This window comes from Mixophyes fleayi, chromosome 3, assembly GCF_038048845.1.
Source record: "Mixophyes fleayi isolate aMixFle1 chromosome 3, aMixFle1.hap1, whole genome shotgun sequence".
Lineage (NCBI taxonomy): Eukaryota > Metazoa > Chordata > Amphibia > Anura > Limnodynastidae > Mixophyes > Mixophyes fleayi.
This window is the reverse complement of record NC_134404.1, coordinates 230848423-230869825: the sequence shown is the minus strand read 5'-3', so window position 1 is coordinate 230869825 and position 21403 is coordinate 230848423. Positions and strand designations below refer to the sequence as shown.

The window sequence follows — 21403 nt, the reverse complement described above, 5'->3', positions numbered from 1 at the left end:
CTGCTTGGGGTTAGACAAGAGTTTAAAAGTGCGGGTGCTATATCTCCAAATTTCAATAGAGAAGCGAACTGTAGGGGGGAGGGAGAGCAGGGGAGGAAGGTCCTTAGGGTCTAGCCAGAACAAAATACTGGGAGATAGCATCTGGAGGAGGTCAGCCTCTGTGTCGACCCAAAGCCTAGTTTGGGGGGGAGAATGAGAAAGAACGGCTTGGGTGAGGTGTGACGCCAGGTAGTATTTATGGAGGCACGGTAGCCCCAAACCACCATTCCGGGCGTGACGAAAGAGAACTTTAAGACGAACTCTAGGACGACGGCCGGACCATATAAATTGTGAGATACTTGCCTGGAGATCTTTCAGAAAGAGTGATGGGACGCGTACAGGGAGAGTCTGGAAAAGGTAAAGAATCCTTGGTAGAATATTCATCTTAACTGAAGCCACTCTACCAATCCAAGAAATATACCTTGGGGACCAGGACTTAAGATCGCGCTTTAGGGCGGCTACTAGTGGGGGAAAGTTGGCCAAAAATAGACGATCATATGTTTTGATGAGATTGACACCTAGGTATTTAATGTGATGGGGTTGCCAGTGAAATTTGAAGGTGTCTTGCAAGTGAGTTTGAGTGTTTGGTTGGAGATTAAGGGCTTAGGCTTCAGTCTTATCGGAGTTGATTTTAAAGTTTGAAAGGAGACCGTACTCGTTAATTTCAGCAAAAACAGACGGGACAGAGACATGAGGGTTTGTAAGGGTTAGAAGGACGTCGACTGCATACAGGGCTAGTTTCGCCGATCTTAAACCTGTGGAAATGCCAGATATATTAGGGTTGAGGCGAATCCTGGAGGCCAGAGGTTCCATCATTAGGGCAAAGAGGAGGGGAGAGAGGGGGCATCCCTGTCTGGTACCATTCCGAATTGAGAAAGCCGCAGAAGCACATCCGTTAGCCAGGACCGTTGCTGAGGGGTTGAAGTAGAGAGAGGCAATTCCATTGAGGAAGGGACCTTGAATGTTTGATGCTTTGAGAACCTCGCGCATGAAAGGCCATGAAACCCGGTCAAAGGCTTTTTCAGCGTCAAGCGTGAGCACCAGAGCCGGGGTTTTAAGCTTATTTGAAGCATGGATTAAGTTGATGACTTTCCTTGTGTTATCGGCTGCCTGGCGGTTGGGAATGAAACCCACCTGGTCAGGGTGGACCAAGCAGGGGATCACACCGGCCAAGCGGTTTGCTAAAATCTTAGCGAAGAGTTTCAAATCAGTATTTAGTAATGATATTGGGCGATAACTTGCACACAGGCTAGGATCCTTACCCTCCTTTGGGATCACCACTATATTGGCTCTGATGGTGGCGCTGTCAAACTTTTGTCCCTTGAGGATCAAGTTAAAAAGATCTAGGAGCATGGGTGAAAGGACAGGGAGCAACTTTTTGTAATATATGGCCGTGAGACCATCCGGGCCCGGGGCGGAGGTATTTCTCAGAGATTTGACCGTAAGTTTCAATTCGTCCGCAGATATATCCTGACTAAGTGAGGTAGATTGTGATACGCTTAGCGCTGGTAGACCACAAGTATTTAAGAATGTTTTAATGCGAAATCTGAGGTCTCTAGGGGGGGAAGCGTCAGATTGAAGGTCGTGCAGTTTGGAGTAAAATTCCTGGAACCGGTTAGCTATTTTTTGTGGATCAAATTGCTTACAGGAGGAGGCGTCTAGAATATGAATAATTCTGTTGCGGGTCCGTTTGGTACATAAACTACGGACCAAGAGGGCATCAGCTTTATTTCCTTTCTCGTAGAATCTTTGGCGGAGCCATTTCAGGGTATTGGCTGCTTTAGTGGACAAGAGTTGCTGTAACTGAGCTTTTACAGCTAGGATTCTGAGATAAGTTTTGCGTTTTGGGTAGCGTTGATGCTTCTTGGTGAGGGAGAGAAGCTCAGATTCGAAACCTTGAATCCGAGCTAAGTGAACTTTTTTCTGGGCTGATGACATGCTAATTAAGAGGCCTCTGATAGTGGCTTTATGAGCCTCCCATATAACAGAGTGCGAGATATCCGGGGAGGAGTTGAAGTTCTTGAACTCCTCGATTGACTGTGACACTTTCTGTAAGTTTTCCGGTTTGGTGACAAGGGTGTCATGCATGCGCCAGGATCGATGAGGGCGGACTGCGGGAAGGATATCGACATTAAGAGAGACCGCAGCGTGATCTGACCAGGTAACTGGGATTATATCCGAAGAGCGCAGGGAGGAGGTGGAAGATTTATCTGTGAAAATCATGTCAATGCGTGTATGGACATTGTGAGGGACGGAGAAATGTGTGTATGCACGAGCAGAAGAGTTCAAGACCCACCAAGAGTCATAGAGATCATACAGCTTTATTCGGGAGCAGAGATGACGAGAGTCTCTAGAGGTCCGCAAGGAGGAGGGTGACGGAGGAGAGCGGTCTAGCTTTGGATCCAACGTGACATTGAAGTCTCCACCCAGAATGACGTGTCCCTTAGCTGACTGAAAAAGTTTAGCGAAGAAATCTGAAAAGAAGGATCCCTGTCCCACATTAGGAGCATAGAGAGTCGCTATGGTTATGGGCGTTTGTGAAATAGATCCAATCAGTATTGTATATCTGCCTTGGTCATCTGTTATTGTAGAATGTACAGTTAATGGAACTGACTGATGGACTAGGATAGCAGTACCGCTAGTTTTGCGAGGGGAGGTAGAATAAAATGCGTGCGGAAAGGTTCTATTTGTAAGGCTTGGGTGCGAGTGTGTGAAATGTGTTTCCTGCAAGAGGACTATGTGAGCCTTCAGGCGTTTTAATTCTTGGAGCGCCATGGTGCGTTTCTGTGGGGCATTGAGACCGTTAACATTTAAAGATATTAGCTTGATAGTCATGGAGGGTGTAAAGAAGGAAAGCTTAATGAGGTAAGTCTGCAAGCTAGACAAAGAGGGGGAGGAAGGGGAAGGGAAGGGACCGGAGAAGGGGGTCCCAGACTCCGGTTTAAGCCTATGCGGAAGACACATCCTGTGTGTCAATGGGGTTCGTGGGGGTCGTGACTGGCAGTCCAAGTGACAGTCAAGGACCAGAACAAGCTAACCAGATTGTCAAGTTGGAAGGGAGGAAAGTATGGTGAACCTTGGGGAAGGGATCGTGATCTGAGGGGGCATTTTGGGGATGATGCCATGTCCAAGGGGAGGCCCAAGACCTATATCCCAAAACTCCCTACGGACAATGGCATATCATTTGAAATGGCATAAAATCATGTCTAATATAATAAAGTGAAGTATGGGGGGGACATACAGCGAAGTGGGCAACATCGCAAAAGTGGGTTAACGACTATAAACACTTGGGGAGGGTCTCTCGTCAGGTCAGGAAGAGATTAAATGTGTGCGTTTTAGAGGATCAGGATTTGTATAGGGGAAAATCTAAGAATCGAGTGGACACAACAACAGTAACATGTTTTAAATCAACAGCATCTACGAGGACTAACAACATCTCTAGAATAGCGGACGTATCAAAAGGCAGTTATTGGGTAACAATAACCTATCTAGAATACCCTTGTCAAAATAGTATAACTTAGGGAGGACTCACTGTATAAACATGAGCTCCATATAACATCACACTGACGGGCTATTAAACAGGCTTTTTACAAAAGAGAAAACATTATTTGAAACATCAAACAAGAGTTATTGGAAACAATAGTATCAGGGTGTGTTAACTAACAGAATCAACAAAAAAATAACAGTTACATAGATGAGTACTATTAAGTCGAGTCCTCTGTGGAGAATCCGGGATCTAGATCAGCGCTGATTCGGGGGTCCGAAGAACCTGTATTGGAAAGCAGAGAGAGAGGGAGAGAAAAAAGAAAAAGCAACAGAAGCAAATCACACCAACATAGTTTGTTGAAAACGGGTAGAAGCCCGATGAGGAGACCCAAAAACGAATTAGGCTGTAGACCAAGTAGGCGAAGGGGCTCTTCGCGGAACGGAAGAGCTGTCTGTGGGCAGGGATGGAGAAGTCATCGGGATGCCCAGTTTCTCCAGCATAGAGAGACCTTCTTCATGAGTATTAATCCTATGAGAGGAGCCATTGTGAGTAACTTGGAGAGCAAAGGGAAAGCCCCATCGATATCGAATGCGATGATTTCTGAGGGCTTTCGTGATGGTGATCAGGTTGCGACGTTTTCTTAAAGTTGAGGGAGCTAAATCCTGAAAAATCTGGATGTTATGACCAGAATAGGAAACAGCTGGAGTATTGCGTGTCGCAGCTATGAATTGATCTTTGACAGTGTAGTAATGGAATCTCATCACCACGTCTCTGGGTGGTTGGTCTGCGGGAGGTTTGGCCCGGAGAGCTCTATGAGCACGGCCCAATAGAAAGTCGGAGGAAGGAGTGTCAGGAAGGCATTAACGGAGAAGGCCCTCCAAGTATTTAGGTAAAGCCTCAGTGTCGATGAGTTCTGGAATATTCTTAAGGCGGACGTTGTTGCGTCTTGTACGATTCTCAACATCCTCATTGTGATATTGCATGTCTGATATTGTTTGGCGCATTTCTGCGAGTTGCTGATCGACTGATTGTTGGTGAGAACAGACATCATCCACTTTGCGTTCTAAAGAGTCTGTGCGATTGCCGAGCGCTAGGACTTCAGCTTTAATGTCCTGAATAACTGCTCTCATCTCGGCTTGTATGGTGGTTTGAATGATTTTTAACAGCTCTGGTGTGGAGCAAATTACATTTGAGGATTGAGATTCCTCATGGACCGAGATCGGCGATGACGGGGTTTCAGGTGTGGAGGAGCTCGCTTGCGTTTTGTCTTTGCGGACAAACATGGCCGCCTGGGCAGCTTTTTTCGGTTTGTGAGACATGACACGAGAAATAGGAGAAGCACTGCAACCCAACTGTAGAGTAATATGGACAATGCAAGATGCTAGCGAAAAGTCCCCAAGGTTCAAGGGTAGAGACTAGTTACTCCATGATGAGAGGGGTCTTTCTGTTTTGTTTTTTCTTCTTTTTCCTCCTTTTTTTTTTTTTTTTCTTTTTTATCCTTCTTCTTCTCCCCTTTTTTTTTTTTTTTCTTTTTTTTTTCCTTTTCTTTTTTTTTCCCTTCCCTCCCCTTCTCTAAATAAAAAAAAAAAACAAAAAAAAAAACAAACCCAAGGAAAGTAGCACTTGAGATTATCAATAAGCAGTTAAGTGCTATGTATCGGCACTAGATGGCGTCAGGGGAATCAAAAAAGCTGACTAAAACCTAGAAGACCAGGGCTGTGAGCTGAAAACTCTGGTCACTAGGTGGCAGGAGGGTACCAGAAAGGACCTGCAGAAAAAAACAATGTATACTATGGCCACAAGATGGCAGCACCTCCTATGAAGTTGCAGCAATTTTTAAGTGAGGGTGAAAATGACTGTAAGCACTATCTTTTCCCCAAAGAAGTCGGCAAAGTTACTTGTTTTAACAACTTGGGACTGTAAGCCTGCTATGCAAAGGTTGCACATATATGTAGAAATTTGATAGGGCTATAAGTCCTTAGCAGCTCACCTGTGGTCTTATTGAGATGCAGGCTCCGGATCAGTTTACAGGAGTTTTTCCCTGTTCCAATGACTGGCCAGGCGCTGTGCTGATGGCCCCTTCAGGAGGGCACAGTGACCCCAGGAGATGTGGCTGAAGGCTGCAGTCAGGGATGATGGATGGGCAGCTTACTCGGAGGTTCGCACTCTCTTTAGGTCACCGTCTCTCAGGAGTTGATATAACAGGCGACCGTGAGCGGATGCAGCCCTGTCTTCACAACGCTGAAGCCAGGCAACAGCGGTAAGTGCCGTGTGGGGGGTAGTGCAGCTGGGATCGATCGCCGACTCTCTCTGTCTCCCTTAACTCCTCACCGCTGTCCTAACCCATCCAGTGCTGCAGCCAGGAACGGTTAATGTTGTATGGAGACTTGAGCACTGCTCTCTCTTCGCGCCAAAAAGGACGGAGTGGAAGACCAGGGGGAAATATGAAGCTCCAAGAGTAAGAAACTCAAAAAAAAGCTATGTCGGGGAAGCAGCGCTTTTGCCTCTATCCACTGGTGGTAGGTGAGAATAGATCTAAGCAGCTGTAATGGCAGGTGACGGTGGGGAAAGTTTTCAGCAGACGGAGCCTCTAGAAAACTTGACCGACCATCTTGGCTGTCAGGCCACGCCCCATCACAAGCCCTTTCTTTATAATATAAGATCACTGCTACCCTCAAACAATGGAACAAGTTAAGGGCCAGATGTATAAAGCCTTCCTCTAACCAAAGAGCAATTGCCAAATGGTCTAGGGTTTGCCTGCTTTACTCCACAAATCATATTCTCCTCATGACAAATAATCATAAGGCTGGAGACAATAATAAATAAACATATTCAAATGTAATAGTCAGGTTTATGGTAAGCACTCATGGACAGGTATGCATTCTCTCACTGCATTGCCCTTCTTTGCATTTAAGTGAAGCGTGATCTCTATGAAGAATACTTTGATACTTATTGCATACAGTCATGAGTTAAGATGTCATCACGTCAGAGTTCATTACGAAAACTAGTATTATAAAGAATAATGTACCTAGTTCTATCATTGATTCTAATTATTACAGAAGTTACGGCACATTGAAGATCCATCTACTTTTATAAGTGATAACATAGCCCTCCCCTCTCTTTCAACCCATCACTGACATTGCTGACCAGCAGCTGACAGCATCATAGGTGAGAAGCTGCCAGCACTTTAGGTAGCGTCTAATGTTGGGGTTGGTCTTGAAACCAACTGTTCCCTATTCATTGATGTAGATGGCTTATACCTTTGTACTGTGTTGAGCTCTGACTGTGCCTCCTTCCAGTTGATTTGAGTACACATTCAAATTCTGCAGGGTTTTTTTCAAATTAAATTTGGTTTCAGTTGTTCTCTACTGGTTTCATTCCAAAGGTAGAGCATAATGAGACACTTATAAAAACTAGTGCACACTTTTTGTTGCCCATAGCAAACAATCAGATTTTTAATGTGCTTTTTCTAGTGCTGTTTAGAAAATGGAAGTTTCTGATTAGTTGTTATTGGCAACACAACCTTTTTCCATTGAAGAAATTCTTGCAAATATCCCCAAATGTGTTCTATAGCTCTAGTCCAAGTTTTCATATTACATGTTCAATTGAATGTGCTCACCACTGGGTTGTAGAGTTTATCCTTCCGTGTAATGTTCCATGGTCTCTAAGTCCTGTTATGGTCATACATTGGCCCTGTGTTTTATAGTACTTGCACTCCTGATCACTTTTAATGCTGGATAGTAGCCACTAGTGGCCTTCTAATGGGAGTTCACAACTTCATTTTGCCACTGACCCCAGTGTGAAGTAACTAGTTCATAAAAGATTCAACCTGACAGTTTTTTTCTCTTTTGAAAGCACTGGACAAAAAGCCTGTGCTTAGAATATGATTGAAGTTCCTCATACACTCATATTATGTCTAACACTGTTAACACTTTGGTAAATGTTCATTAGCATCTTTTTGTGGATTTTTTTCCCCCATTAAAGTTATATCAATATTATACAGTTACAGTCATGTGACTCCAGAAATTGCATGGCGTCTAGTAAACCTCACTAAAAAAGTAGTAATACGAATGATGAGATTAAACTGCAGCACCATTTCCCTCTTATAATAGGCAGTTCGTGCCTGCAACAATCCAATTTTTGTGCAGCTTTTTGTGCCCATTACTCTTTGACAGATAAATGAGTATTTTGGGGAAGGTTATTTAATTGTAAAAGGGGAATATTAATTTTAGTTGTTAGGGAAAGAAACTACATTCTTCCATTTTGGGGGATATTTAAAATCTACTGTTTTACAACATAGGATGGTTGGACAAAACGTAAGATTAGTCAAATAAGTCTTACAGACAAAATAGATCCTTGAAATATTCCAAATATAAGTGAATAGGGCCTCAAATTCAGCACCACATAGTGAACGATCTGCAATAACAATTTTTACTCTTTGTTTGATAGTTGTAGGTGATAAACTAGAAGACTATGTAAAAACTGAAGGAGCATGGATGCTGAGTAATAAAAGAGAGATTTACATAACTACAGATGAATTGGAATGTGTCAAGAAGTGTGAAACAGAAGTGAAGTTTACTTGTAGGTAAGTTGTATAGCCAACGGAATACATTGTCAAAGGACAGTCGCTTTGGACCTATACACAGATATATTGACCAACTCCAGTGTAGCAATAGGGGTGCTACCTTGATGATTAAACTGATTAAAAAAATTAATTATAGTTTTGAGAATTAATAATTTATGCTACTACTGGCATCTATAGTAGCAGATTGCAATAAAGTGAGCACCAATGGAAACCCTGAGGGGAATCTTGCAAAGAGCGATTTGCAGAAATTGATAGTAAATTGCTATTTTTAATTCCCTGAATCTATTAAATGGAAATCTCCAGTTTATCATACCTCCAAACAAAATAAATGATTGGCCAGACAACGAAGAAATCATGATCAAATGATCAAGTTAAGGCATTATAAACTATAGAATTATAGGAATCTAGTAATAAGTGCTCACTGGTTTCAGACTGTCGATTTTGCCTTGAAACCAGTGCGGTGAGTGAGAAATGCATGTACAGAACAGCATATCAAAGGCATTTCTAGACAATAAAACCCCAACAAAATTAGTTGGTAAACTTTGCTACTAATTAAGCAAATAATTTAAAAAAATAGGACATCATGGCCCCTCCCTCAAATTTCTCAACTGGCCCCAATGCTAGACAGCCTTGGCTGGTGTCCAATATAAAAAGGAGACATACAAACCTTAGGGAAAAGCAGGTGTCAAAAAGCAGTGAACCAGTCAGGAGACTTTCGAATTTGATCCCATATCAACAGAGACTAACTGGATCTCTACTGATGTGGGAAAAGAAGTTTACAAAGTGAGTTAAGCTGATTTCTAAATAGTCTAATCTAACACAAAGTGACTTATAACATACAGTAACTATAATATTTATATATTGATGCTCTAAAGCAGTTCTTCCAAATTCAGTCCTCGGGTACCCCTAACAGTGCATGTTTTCCATATCTCCTTACTGGAGCACAGGTGTATTCATTACTGATTGACACATTATAACAGATCCACAGGTGGTATAATTATAATGTGTCAGTCAGTAAAGAATATACCTGTGCTCCAGCAAGGAGATATGGAAAACATGCACTGTTAGGGGTACATGAGGACTGAGATTGGGAAACACTGCTCTAAAGTATTTTTTTTACTTCCCATCAAATTATCCTGGTGAGAGAAATGCAAACAGTTGAAGGCCTCAACATTCCATTTCATAATTTTAGGAAAAAACCTACATTTGCTTAAAACAGACAAAATGTAAATATTTTAACCATCTAAAAACATGGGACAATTTTAGGGGGTTTCCACCTTAACTTTTAACCTGTATTCTCTTTGTTTTACTGTAAATAAAGTTCCAATCTAATTTTAATTTGGAGGAAAAAGACAGTTATGTGGATTATGTATGAAGATAATTGGTACATTAAAAATGGAAAACGGAAAATGACAGGAAGACTGAAAAAATATGGTTGGTCTCTGTAAAGAAAATAGGCTTCTTAAACTATATTATATTTGGTTTACAAAATACTTTACTAAAGCTATAAATCATTTAGATGCTCCTGTTAATCCACCTGTTTTTAATGGCTAATGGACTCTACATAATAACCTGTCTCCATATTTTAGAGTCATATATACGCATACTGGTTTATAGTCAGAGGGGGAATTCTATTGACACCGTTACTTGTGCGAATAACGTGGCCCACGCACTATTACTGTAACTACGGTAATTGTGTGCATTATTACTGTTAGTACGGTAATGTCAACACTGATTTATGCTCACAGCTCTGAGAGCAGTGAGCAGAAATCTGTGTTAAAATTACTGTACTAACTGTAATAGTGCGCAAGCTGCGTTATTCTCACGAGTAATGCTGTCAATTGAATTCCCCTCGTAAAGTGAAAGCACAATTTATTACTTCCGGTTTGTCACTTTGTTTTCCTAAACTACAAACTCATAATTGAAATTGATGTCTGGATAACATATATGCACAAATGTCATATTTACACATGTTTGATGTCTTCATTCACTGGTATATTTCTGTGCCCATTTCCAACTAAGATAATGTCATCACAAATAAAATTTGCCTCACTTGAAAAGACACACCCACACAAAAACAATTGCAACAGCAATTACACCCATGGGAAAAAAAATGTAATGATCTATTTTTCCACAATGCAGTCAGAAAAATGAACATGTTAATACAGTGTAAGTTTGACCAATAACTTCTCTTAGTAGTTTCCTACAATGGAAATCTCACATTTCTGTTATTTTACATATTTTATTCATACTTGCCTACTCTCTCGGAATTTCCGGGAGGCTCCCAAATTTCGGGGAGTCCTCCCTGACTCCCGGAAGAGTAGGCAACCTCCCAGACACTTGTTGAGGTGGGGCTTAATGAAATTCAATTGCGGCATTAAGTCCCGCCTTCCACTATTCAATGCAGTGAATGTGACTTTTTTTTATATAGTATGGGGTGGGGCTATGGTGACGCGACAGTGTCACCATGCCGTCCTACACTTGTCACATGACCTGTCCTCCGGGATCTCCTGCAGGACAGGTTTTAAAAGTTGGCATAGTATGATTTTATTCATTTACTAATGTCCATATATTTTTTAAACCATTCAGGTCATTTTTGTACAGCAAAAAAAATCAATTTTGTGTTACACAGCCTGACAACCAGAAATCTTCAGTGTTACGCAGAAGAAACGATGTTGCCTTATATGAAAAGAAAAGTATGTATTAATGTACTACATATAATTTAGATAATACAAATGTTTAATAACAAGAAATGCACATATGTTTTGGTTTAAGTGGCTAATGTCATTATTCACTATTTTAAGAAAGAGTTATAGAGTGCATGAATTGATATAGGTTAGATCGTACGTGGGATTATTAAAGCTAATTTTTCTTTGATTTGTTTCTATTTCAGTTTTGCAGGTTTTAGGGTCTGAATGTAAACATATTTAAAAATGAAACCCATTGTACACATTGTAAGCAAGACATTTATTTATTTAACATATTGCTTTGTGCAAATGAAAAAATAAAGCACCAACATGTATCAACCAATAAGAAATTTACTTAAATTTTCTCAATAGCACTAGATGAAAGTTAGTTTCTGGTTAGTTGCTATGGTTTGCATTGTATTATTAAATAACCTCTACTCAAATGAGTGAAATTGACATTAACTTAGGGGGTTGACAAAAATAAGAATTACTGCTTATGATTTAGCTGATGGGGTCAGCCTCACTGGACCAATCTGCTTCAGTCTATTTTGTTCTCATCAGTGGTGGACTGATATTTTATGGCAGTTGGATTTACTGTAAAGTTTCTCACCAGTGGTGCAGATACACATATGGTGGATGTGGGTTTGAGAATTAAGCCTTTGGTTGGGGTTAAATTACATAGAAAAACAGGAACACAACATCAGAATAAGAAAACAAGACTAAATGTATCCGAAAATAAATATGTGCGGTATATTTAGTACAGAGATGAACAACGGAAGTGCCTAGTTGCGTAGTATAGAAAGCTAGTAATTCATTTAATATACTCAATGCAGGCACTAGATTTTGCATTTGATTGGCTTATCAAGATGCAGGATGTCAAAGGTCTTCCTCAGCCCTAAGCAGAGGGCCCATCAGTCATGGAAGTAAGATGGTTCATTAGCATTTAATAAAGACGTATCAAGATGTAAACTTCAGAAGTGGGATCATCCACTATATATACTTTTTTTTTTTAATCTTAACTTTGGTGAACTATATGGTGAGGGGAGACTCGAATGGATCTGCCCGGCACACTATTAGACAGACAACATTGGATATAACAGTACTAGTTACAAGGGAGATTTAGCCACGATCTCCCCTACATTTTTATAGGTTGTCGTCGCAACTGAGAAAATCCCAGGTGATGTTACTGGATTTTCTAGCAAAGCCACCAACTGAATGTGGAAGCAGTTATCACTTTAACACTCTCTGTGCTGACAACTGGCTGCTGCCCCTTCAAGAGACCCCTGGGCTGTCACTGACAGCCATATCTAATGATGATGGTGGGTGCAGAAGCCTCCAGCTAGAAATAAGTGTATTGTGGTTGGTCACTTCAAGTTAATTAATAAAATGAATAAGCAAAAGACAAATGGTATACTAGTCCAAATCCAAGTATCTCTGATTCACACATGAAGCACCTATATTCTCAATGTGAAGGTGTAGAATCTTGCAGTGCATTGTTAAAGGCCCACTGAAAATAATTGGCCCTTAAGATAAATGTGAAAGCTCTGTACATAAATAATTAAAAAATCATGCAAACCCCCAAAATTTCTGAATGAGCCCCAGTGCTAGACAGCTCTGACTGGTTCCCACTAAAACACTGAGTGTATGATCCCCCTGCCATAGAGGAAATCCGTTCCATGCTGGCCAATGCAAGCTTGAAGCATCTATAGGGGAAGGTGCAAAAAATAATGTTGCCCTCCTAGAAACAAATATAAAAGCACAGGAGCTTTCCCTAGTCCCCCAGCCTGTAGGGCCCAGGGTAATGATGATTATTGGGACCCTTATAGTGGCTTGGTAAGGGTTACCAAAGACCCCATAATTAAATGCAGATCATCAATGACTCCCATATTTTAATGATGTCACTGGTGTTCTGGCCAGACCACCCACATAAAGCAGCATTGCCTTATTAGCCCCTAGAATATATGTATAACGCCAGCAACCCAACATTACCTTAATAGTTCCCACATTTCATAAAAAGTGATCCCATATTATATTGATAGCCCCACATTACATAAATATAAATAGCCCCCATCAGCAGTTACTTTACTGCCACGAAAGAAAGCATTTTTGTTTGTTTAAAGATAGAACAAGGAGGCACAAGGCAATAGACCTGCCTCATTGGTACAGGATGGGCCCATAAGTCAAGATGGTGCCCCCCCCCTGACTTATGTGCATTATACACCATGTACACTTGGTTAATATGACACTGTTGCTTAGGTTTGAAGGTCAGTGGAGGACCTGCAAGTAAATATAGAATGTAGCATACAAAAGATTCTGCATCACCAACTAAGCTGCAGACTGGAGGTGCAAAAGCAGGTGAGAATGGGGCATGGCTGGATTATTCTTTAGGCCTTTTTAATTAAAAAAATGGGCCTCAAGAACCTAGATTCCAGGGGTGGGGTGTGGGGCCCTGTAAAAGTTCTTAATTATAATGTACTGTCAGACTGGCACTTTGATAGTTACCAGCAGACTGCAGGTCCAGCATCTATACTCATAATCACAGTGCAGCAGCGGTGTGCCTTCCTGCATGGCTCTGTCTGTATTCTCTCAGCCTCAATCATGTGAGGTTGAGCACCAGGCGTCAGATGAGCTTGTGTTCAGCTCCTCCAATCAGGGCTCAGCACACACTCCTTTGACTCTTGGTGCTCAGCCTCACATGATCGCTAACACAAAGAATATGTGAACAGTTGCTTTGTTTTCCAAGGTGTAGATCCTGTGCTGCACAGACTGGAAAGAAAACATAATGCCAATCAAGTGTAATGCTGTGTGTTTGTGTATCACTCCCATACATTTTTGTGACAAATATTAGTAACCCATACAAAACTTTGCCATTGTAAAATCTCTCCATGAAGAAATTACGTGAATTGCAATGGCCAGAGTAAGATTGCCAGTTTTAAAGCGGCAATGACCGGACCCGACGCCTGTATAATGAAATCCAGGTGCTGGATCCAGCCAGCCATTGCCACTTTAAAACAGTCAGTCTCACTCTGGCCATTGTAATTCACGTCATTTCTTCATGCAGAGATTTTACACAGTCACATTTTAGACATGACGGTAATCAGGCGTGTAGGAAAAGTTCTATGTCATTTATATAGTAAGTCTATATTTAATCCTTGTTGGGCTGTGTGACAGGATGGACCATCCTGTCTGTTGTTGCTTGGAAACAGCTGGGCTTACTTTGCCACTGTCCCCTTTCTTTCTCCAATATTGTGTCCTCTAACCGCAGTAGGAGGGGCTTAAGCTGCTCCCACCACTGGACTCCTTAACAGCATCCAGAACCGCATCCTTCTGGGTGGCTGTCGCTGCTAGTGTACTCCCTTGCTGGTACACCTGGGCTGGTACCACAGACCTCTTGCCTTCAGATCAGGGTTGCTGTGGATGGTACCCCTGTCCTATCACACTGCCAGAGGTGCAGGTAGCAGGCATAGCATTTGTAGTGGAAAGCTGGGTCCAACCTCAGAACAGCCTGAAAAGGATTAGAATTGGGTCTAATCTGCAGGTCACAGGAATTACAGCAGGGAAGAAGTTGTCAAAACAGGATATTGAAGCAAATGATGTTTATTATATCAAGTGTCCTAATAAGGACAGTTCACACTGGTTAAAGGTACTAGTAGTCAGAAGGTCAGATGGAACAATAATGATATATTTCAGTACAAACCAGTGCTCTTTTTATACACATTCTTACACAAATCCTGGCAGGGGGTAAACCAGCCCCCTGATCCGGGATGGCTCCGCCACTTCTGAGTTATTTTTAGTATCCGGATGCGATATGTTTCCCAAAACATGGATTTAAATGCAATGCAAAGTTAACAAAATTCACATCAATCTGTAATATATTCTCAATCACATTAATCAGAGGTTTCCTTTTACTTTAACCAGGCAGGATACAGATAACGACTCCCTGCTGTGTATTCAAGTGTTGGTCACTCACAGATGACAAAGATCTACTTAGCCTAATTGGAATTTACTTTAGAAAGGTTAAAACAAAAAACACATTCCCTCCCCTCAGAAATAAATACATTTCCTATACCAAAATACACACAATATAAAAAAGTAAGTACATTTCTAATACACAGTATCAAGAATCAGTACATTTGTAATTATATAAATTGGCACACTGTGGTCATAATTTAAATATATTATTACAATAAGTTATTTATACGTGATCCAGCCACAGGCTGATACTATTCGGAATATTTATGTCGGGCTATCTGTTAACGGGATTATTGCAGACAAAAAGGACTACCACTGCTCCCAGCTGTCTCAATTTCAGCTGAACTGTCCCGATTGTAGTCTTGGACATCTTTGTCCTGCGGTTGGTGCAGTTGGGAAGTATCTTTAGTTCACTCTGCATAGCATAGCATAGCGGCAGTAAACAGCTGCCACACGCTACTGTTGAGTGCAGCAATGTATGGGGTGTTTGGAGGTGATGGGAGGTTGCTAACGGGCAGCCTAGTACTTCACAGCACTATGCACATCTTGGAGGCATGGCCCCGTCCTCCATCATCCCTATTGGGATGTGACAACGTCATCTGTTTCAATTCCATGATCTCAAATGTTGGGAGGCATGTTACTCAGAAATGAATTAGGCAGTGTCAAATAAAATGCACACCTTTGCATGTATGAATGAAAATATCTATAGACACAGAATAGAAATGAAATAAATGCAAACACTCAGACATTGCATTTATACACTTTTGGGTATGTCCCCTAAAGTATTATTGACTATTACAAAATGGAATGTGCGCTTGTTATTTTGTTTCCAGATTATTATTACTGCACTCTAATTACAACTAGTCATAAACTAAATGTTATTATTTATTACAGCCTACCTCGAAGATTGCATCAAAGGAGATGGAAAGAACTACAGGGGAACACAATCCAAAACAAAATCAGGGAAGACATGTCAGGACTGGACATCGACCACTCCCCACAAACCAAAGTATGACAAGATTTAAGTGCAATCCTCCACATTTAAATGGACAAACCCTGTAATATAGGCATACATTCACTTTGTTATTTAATCAAAATTTAATCAAAATTACCAATTTTTACTCAGGATAGAGAACATTTCTCTGGATGTTCTCAGGTATTATTATGAGTAAGAGATGTGAGGATACCGGGTTTATCTAGCCCAATTCTACCCACATCGCACTGGCTGGCTACCCAAGGGTGCCTTACTATGCAAGGGAAGCCTACCCAGTGCATTCTATAGCTCCTGTAGTCACTCACGCAAATGCAGTTAGAAAAATACAACAGTACATTTATTGTAATAAAAACAACGCTAGAATATAAGATACAGACGGTAAAGAAATGCCTGGCAGGTTTACCACATCATCTGTCTCTTACCCCACTAACTTAAGGAGTTACAGTCATCTGGCTGTCCTGATTTGCAGAATCCAAAACCCATGAATTTCTCTCAGCTGCAGATGTAATCCATTGGTAGATAATGAAAACTAAACACCAGCTACCCTGCAACCTTTCAGCAAAATCCCCAGAATCTCCCTCCTCCCCTCGATTGACTCCTTTTATCCAGGCTCAAATTTCCACAGTGCATTCCCCTCCTTGGGCGAACCCCTGGCTCTTTCCCTTTTAAACATTGGTGGGTCCTGGACTGGGGGGTTGTATGGGGGTGTGGAGATAAAGTGTAATTCCACAGAGGCTCCCCTACTGGGTTCCAGACAAATGTCTGCACTATTCTTGTGGAGGACAGTGGATACTAATTGGCCTTCCCCACCTCCAGAGATAGGATAGCAGTCAGCCCCATCTTGAAATGAACCCCTTACACTACTTAGCGCTATCACAGGGTTCCCAGCTGTTCCATGCTTCCAGTACAGAAAGGAGGGGGAGAATGAATGTAGCTACAGCTCTCTTACCTGTATCCTGGAACCTGATCTTTACCCATAACCCACCTGGCTTCACTTTAAGAACAATGTATAATAGCTTTACTGCAATATCAACAATAAGCAATATACATATTTACATTGAGCTACAATGTCATTTTATCCACATGTAATTAGACACTATAGTTGTACTCTGGTGAGTTGAGGAACAAAAACAGGGCTATAAAAAGTATACTTGCTATAATCTACATTTTGTGAGAAACGAGGGACAGGCTGGTTAAGGTGGTGACATGGTTTTCTAATTTAACTGGTATACAAAATACAAAATCTCCATAGACACCAATTGAGCTCTCAGTGATTTAACATAAAGAGGCTTTCCATAGTAAGATATGTTTATCATTTGGAATATGAATGACCTTTGGTGGTTCCATGCCCCTTGACTTGTACAAGTGTAAATAGAAATGCTCCAAAGCAGATAGGTTTACGGAGCAAGATGGCGTGGTTTGTAGCGGAGCAGACGTTTGCGCTGGCTGTTAGGCAGAATGAAGAGTGCTCCTTGCATAGTACTGAGGACCAATGTCCCTAGATTTACAGAGCATTACATAAATAAGACTTTGAGATTATAAGATAAAAGTTGCAGAGAATGCATTTTTAGGGACATTCCTTGCTGAGCACAGGGACACGTGGGCATTTTCATTGTGCAAAACGGCTTGATTTCTGAATCAACTCTGAGCAGGTGGTGATCAAGTGTCAGCCTATAATTTTAACAGTATTTTCTTTCTGCAAGTTGCACTTCAGAAAAGAAGCAAATTTCTAGATGTCCTTTATCCAATTAAAAACTTAAAGCACAACAGGGCACCTCATTCTGATCAATAATGTATGACACAGAGGAATCTGAACTAAGAAGTATTTTAGGAGAAATATGGAAATGTTTTATTGAATGAGAGTGTTGGCCCTATCAAAGGTTAGACTTTTCATGTGACTTTTACACATCTAGATGGTCCCATCTCTCTGCACCTCTAGCTACACTTCTGGTTTGAAGGAGCTATTTTCTGAGGACTTAGTACCCGCCAATGGCGGGGGCTTGCTGCCGGCGGCTGCACACTATGTGCAGGTCCGTTCGGCAGTGACAGTGTGCTGCCGGCTGCTCTGATTGTGTTTAAAACACAATCAGAGCAGCCGGGCAGCACACTGTCACTGCCGAGCGGACCTGCACATAGTGTACAGCCGCCGGCAGCCTCAGAAGTCAGAAAGGGGGTGGGGCCTAAATCGCCCCCCCCCCCCTAAATCGCCCGGGGTACAAACATTTTCTAGATCCGCCCCTGGTACCTGCACCGTGATCTAGTGACATTGATGTAAAAACAGTGGAGTTTTGAAAATGAGTTCCTTTGATTTACAGCTTCTTTTCTAATATTCATCAAAGCTTTGCAGATTACTTACTATAGGCATTTATCTCAACTTGGTGGATCTGTAATACTTTCTAAAGGTCAATTTTTTAAACAAATTTTCCCTTCACTTCAGAGGCAGAACTATTTGAGTGCAGACAATACCCCTGGAGACCTGAAGATGATGAAGGCTAATTTAATAGTATTTTTACCCTTGTCACAAGTCACAAACTCCTTATAGAGCCAGTGCAACCCTGCCAGCTCCTGACTGGTTTTCCTCAACGGACGCACTTAGGGGATGTTTACTGTTGCCTGGAAACCTCTCTTCCCATGGTATGGCGTGGTCGTGGTGCATTGTATTGTTCCCGCTGTATGCCCCCACTTCCCGAGATCATCCGTCGATGGATAATTCTGACCCGTTCCTCTCCTACCTTCAGCAATGTGTTTGCTGCCTCCACCTATCTTCCTGCACCACATGACATGCACACCATCCCACTTGTGCAGAGAGCAAGAGAGGCAGACAGAAGAGACTTTTAATAAAATGCGGTGGGGGTGCACTATTAATTTAATGGTGGGGTGAGGTTAGAGGCTATTAATTTATTTGTAGGGTAATGGTGGGGCTATTTATTTGATGGTGGGGGCTATTTAATTTAATAGTGGGTCATGGAATATGCAATGATGGAACCTTTAAAGCTGAGGTGATTCAGGGGCTAATATTCAAATGTGGGGCTGAATTTGAGGACAAGGAGAGCTAATTATTAAATGTGAATACTAATTATTTAATGCCAGTGCTGGTTATGGGATATAGGTCTATTTATTAAATGTAAATGCTATTAACATATTTTATGGGCTGTTGCAGGATAAAGGTCTATTCTTTATATGTGAATGCTCTTTATTTAATATCAGGGCTGGTTGCAGGGGGAAGCCTAACAATTAAACATGGATGCTATTCTTTTGACGCAGGGACTGGCTGTCTCTTTCTATATTTCCTGTACCTATATTTTTCCAAATAGAGCCCAACATTTCATTTAGTAAAACCTGCAAGAAATGAGTAGAGAGCAGGACATGATTTAGGGTAAATATGTCACTCAGTCAGGGACAGTCAGGTTCACTGCACTTTGCCTTGCTCATGAATGGGGGGGCGGCTGCACCTAACAAAAATGTACGCTGCATTACTTGTGTTTTTATCTAAAACTCTATCCACACCCCTTGCATGCTGGTCATGCCCACTCTGGTGATGTGGCATGGTAACCAACCTCTAGAAATCCTGTGTTTGCCCCTGCTTACCAGTGTTGCTTGGTATGCTACAACAATTGCCCTAACAGCTGCACAGTCCCTATGTTTGATGATGTGAATCCAGTCAGCACTGCATCAGTTGTCGCACTTCCAGCACCATTATCATCCCTGTGGGTTACTCTTAAGCACCAGACACAGAAGGCAGATAAAAGGAGCAAAGAATTACCTCACATACTGTAGAGGTAGGCATTCTGTGGAATCCAATCTTGGTAAGACCTGCTAGGTAGTTCCTAATAATTGGAGCATTTGATATACTTAAAATGATTATTTTCAGTACTATGTGTGTGGTGCAAAAGCCCTTGACTGAGTGATGGAATAGAACACAGGCATGCCAAGATGGGATAACATGTACCCCTATGTGAATCATCTTGCAGAGGGCAGCACAAAACTGCATCAGGGTCACATACATACAAACAAATACATTTTTATTGTCTGAAGGCAACTTTAAAGCCAAGTTAATATTCCAGAATATCAGTAAAATAATTTTGAGCAAACTATATTCTAGGAGTAATAGTTTTCATGAGAGTAAAATTTTCGTAATTGGTTTACTGATGTAATGTTCCTTCTGGCTGCATGGTAGGTACTCCCATGTAGTCCATAAAGAAATGTCTGACTGGTTATGAGCACATACTATTGAACAATAACACTGATAGTTGCAATGTCCGCTATGTCTGAGCTGGTCAAATCAATTTTCTTTCCAGACGTCACAGATTTCATCTTAAAAGACTAATAATAATAAATAGCAAGTCACCTTATATAAAAGAGGTAATAATAACATTCACATTTGCGTGTGTGGGTTTCAGAGGCTGACTGGTTTTCAATAAAGATAGAAAGTCTGATGTGAATAAATGTTTAATATCTAAAAAAAAACTATATGTGCATAAATTCCTGAAACATTTAAGTATGAATGTTTATTGTAGCTTTTTTTAATATTAGGTGACTTCTATGTTTAGATTTAGTTTTCTCTTCAAGCACATCTACACAATAATGAAGAACTTTTTGTATTGTATCTGCCATCAGGAATATAGTTTTCTTCAGAACCCATATTTGTGTTTTGTTTATGATATAAAGCAGTAAACATTATTATTATCTTTATTATTATTATTATTATTATTATTATTATTAGTATTTGATAATCTGAGCAATAGTGAAAAGAACAGCTTTCAGTTTTAAAGGTGATTGTGGTATACAATGGTGAGAAAAATGAAAAGAATGGTGAGTTAAAGGACTAAGAAGAGAACACATGATTGGATGAAAGTCGCTTACCAATCACATGTTGTTCTATATCATTTAGATTTCCTATCTCATGTCTAGCATCTCAATGTCAAGAAAAAGTTGCAGATAACTTGATGAACAGTCCACATTGTATTTAATTTAGTAAATTACATGTCTTATCAGTACCACATATTATTTACAAACACATGGGGCCTGATTCATCTTCAGGCGTAAGTCTCTTTGCTCAGAAATGGATCTTGCACCAATAAACGCAATTACATGCAATTCATCTCTGAACACAAATGACAAATACTACTGCCTATAACTTGAAGGGTGGAACAGAGGAGGAGAGGGAAGGATGAACATAGGCAATATACAGTAAAACATGCCAATTCAAGTCCTGGGTTTCTCTTAAGTATGTTTTTTAGCTGCATCATTTGCACCAGCTGCAGGGCAGGTAAAAATATTCTTTTGCATTAATATTTATTACTGTCAAATGTCCTGTTTGTCAGCAGTCCAAAAAAATAATATTTAGCACTCCGAAGTGCTTTTGGGGTGTCCCCCATTCTTTTGCATGAATTTTTCTGGCTGTCAAAAGTCATATTTGTCAGCAGTATCTAAAACAATTTGTAGCACCATCCATTACGAGCTTTGGGTTCGTAATGGATTCAAAGCAGTCCACATATGAGCAGAATCAGCAACCAGGTTCTGTCACCAGTCCTGATGGTAGTGTTCCCAGTATGTCATCTGGGAAAGGCGATGTCAAACTACACAGTCTTTTGAAATCAGTCAAAAAAACACACACCAAATTTTTTTTTACTGTGTTG

The 21403-nt window shown here is 41.0% G+C and overlaps 1 protein-coding gene across 1 annotated transcript in view; it reads left to right on the top strand.

Moving 5' to 3' along the window:
- The window catches only part of LOC142144421 (plasminogen-like), a 104861-nt gene that overhangs the window by 2390 nt on the left and 81068 nt on the right, over positions 1-21403 (top strand). Inside the window, exons 2-4 of the mRNA XM_075203262.1 lie at positions 7976-8111; positions 10701-10807; positions 15665-15779. Coding sequence (XP_075059363.1) covers positions 7976-8111; positions 10701-10807; positions 15665-15779 — 358 coding nt within the window. The remainder of the gene's footprint in view (positions 1-7975; positions 8112-10700; positions 10808-15664; positions 15780-21403) is intronic.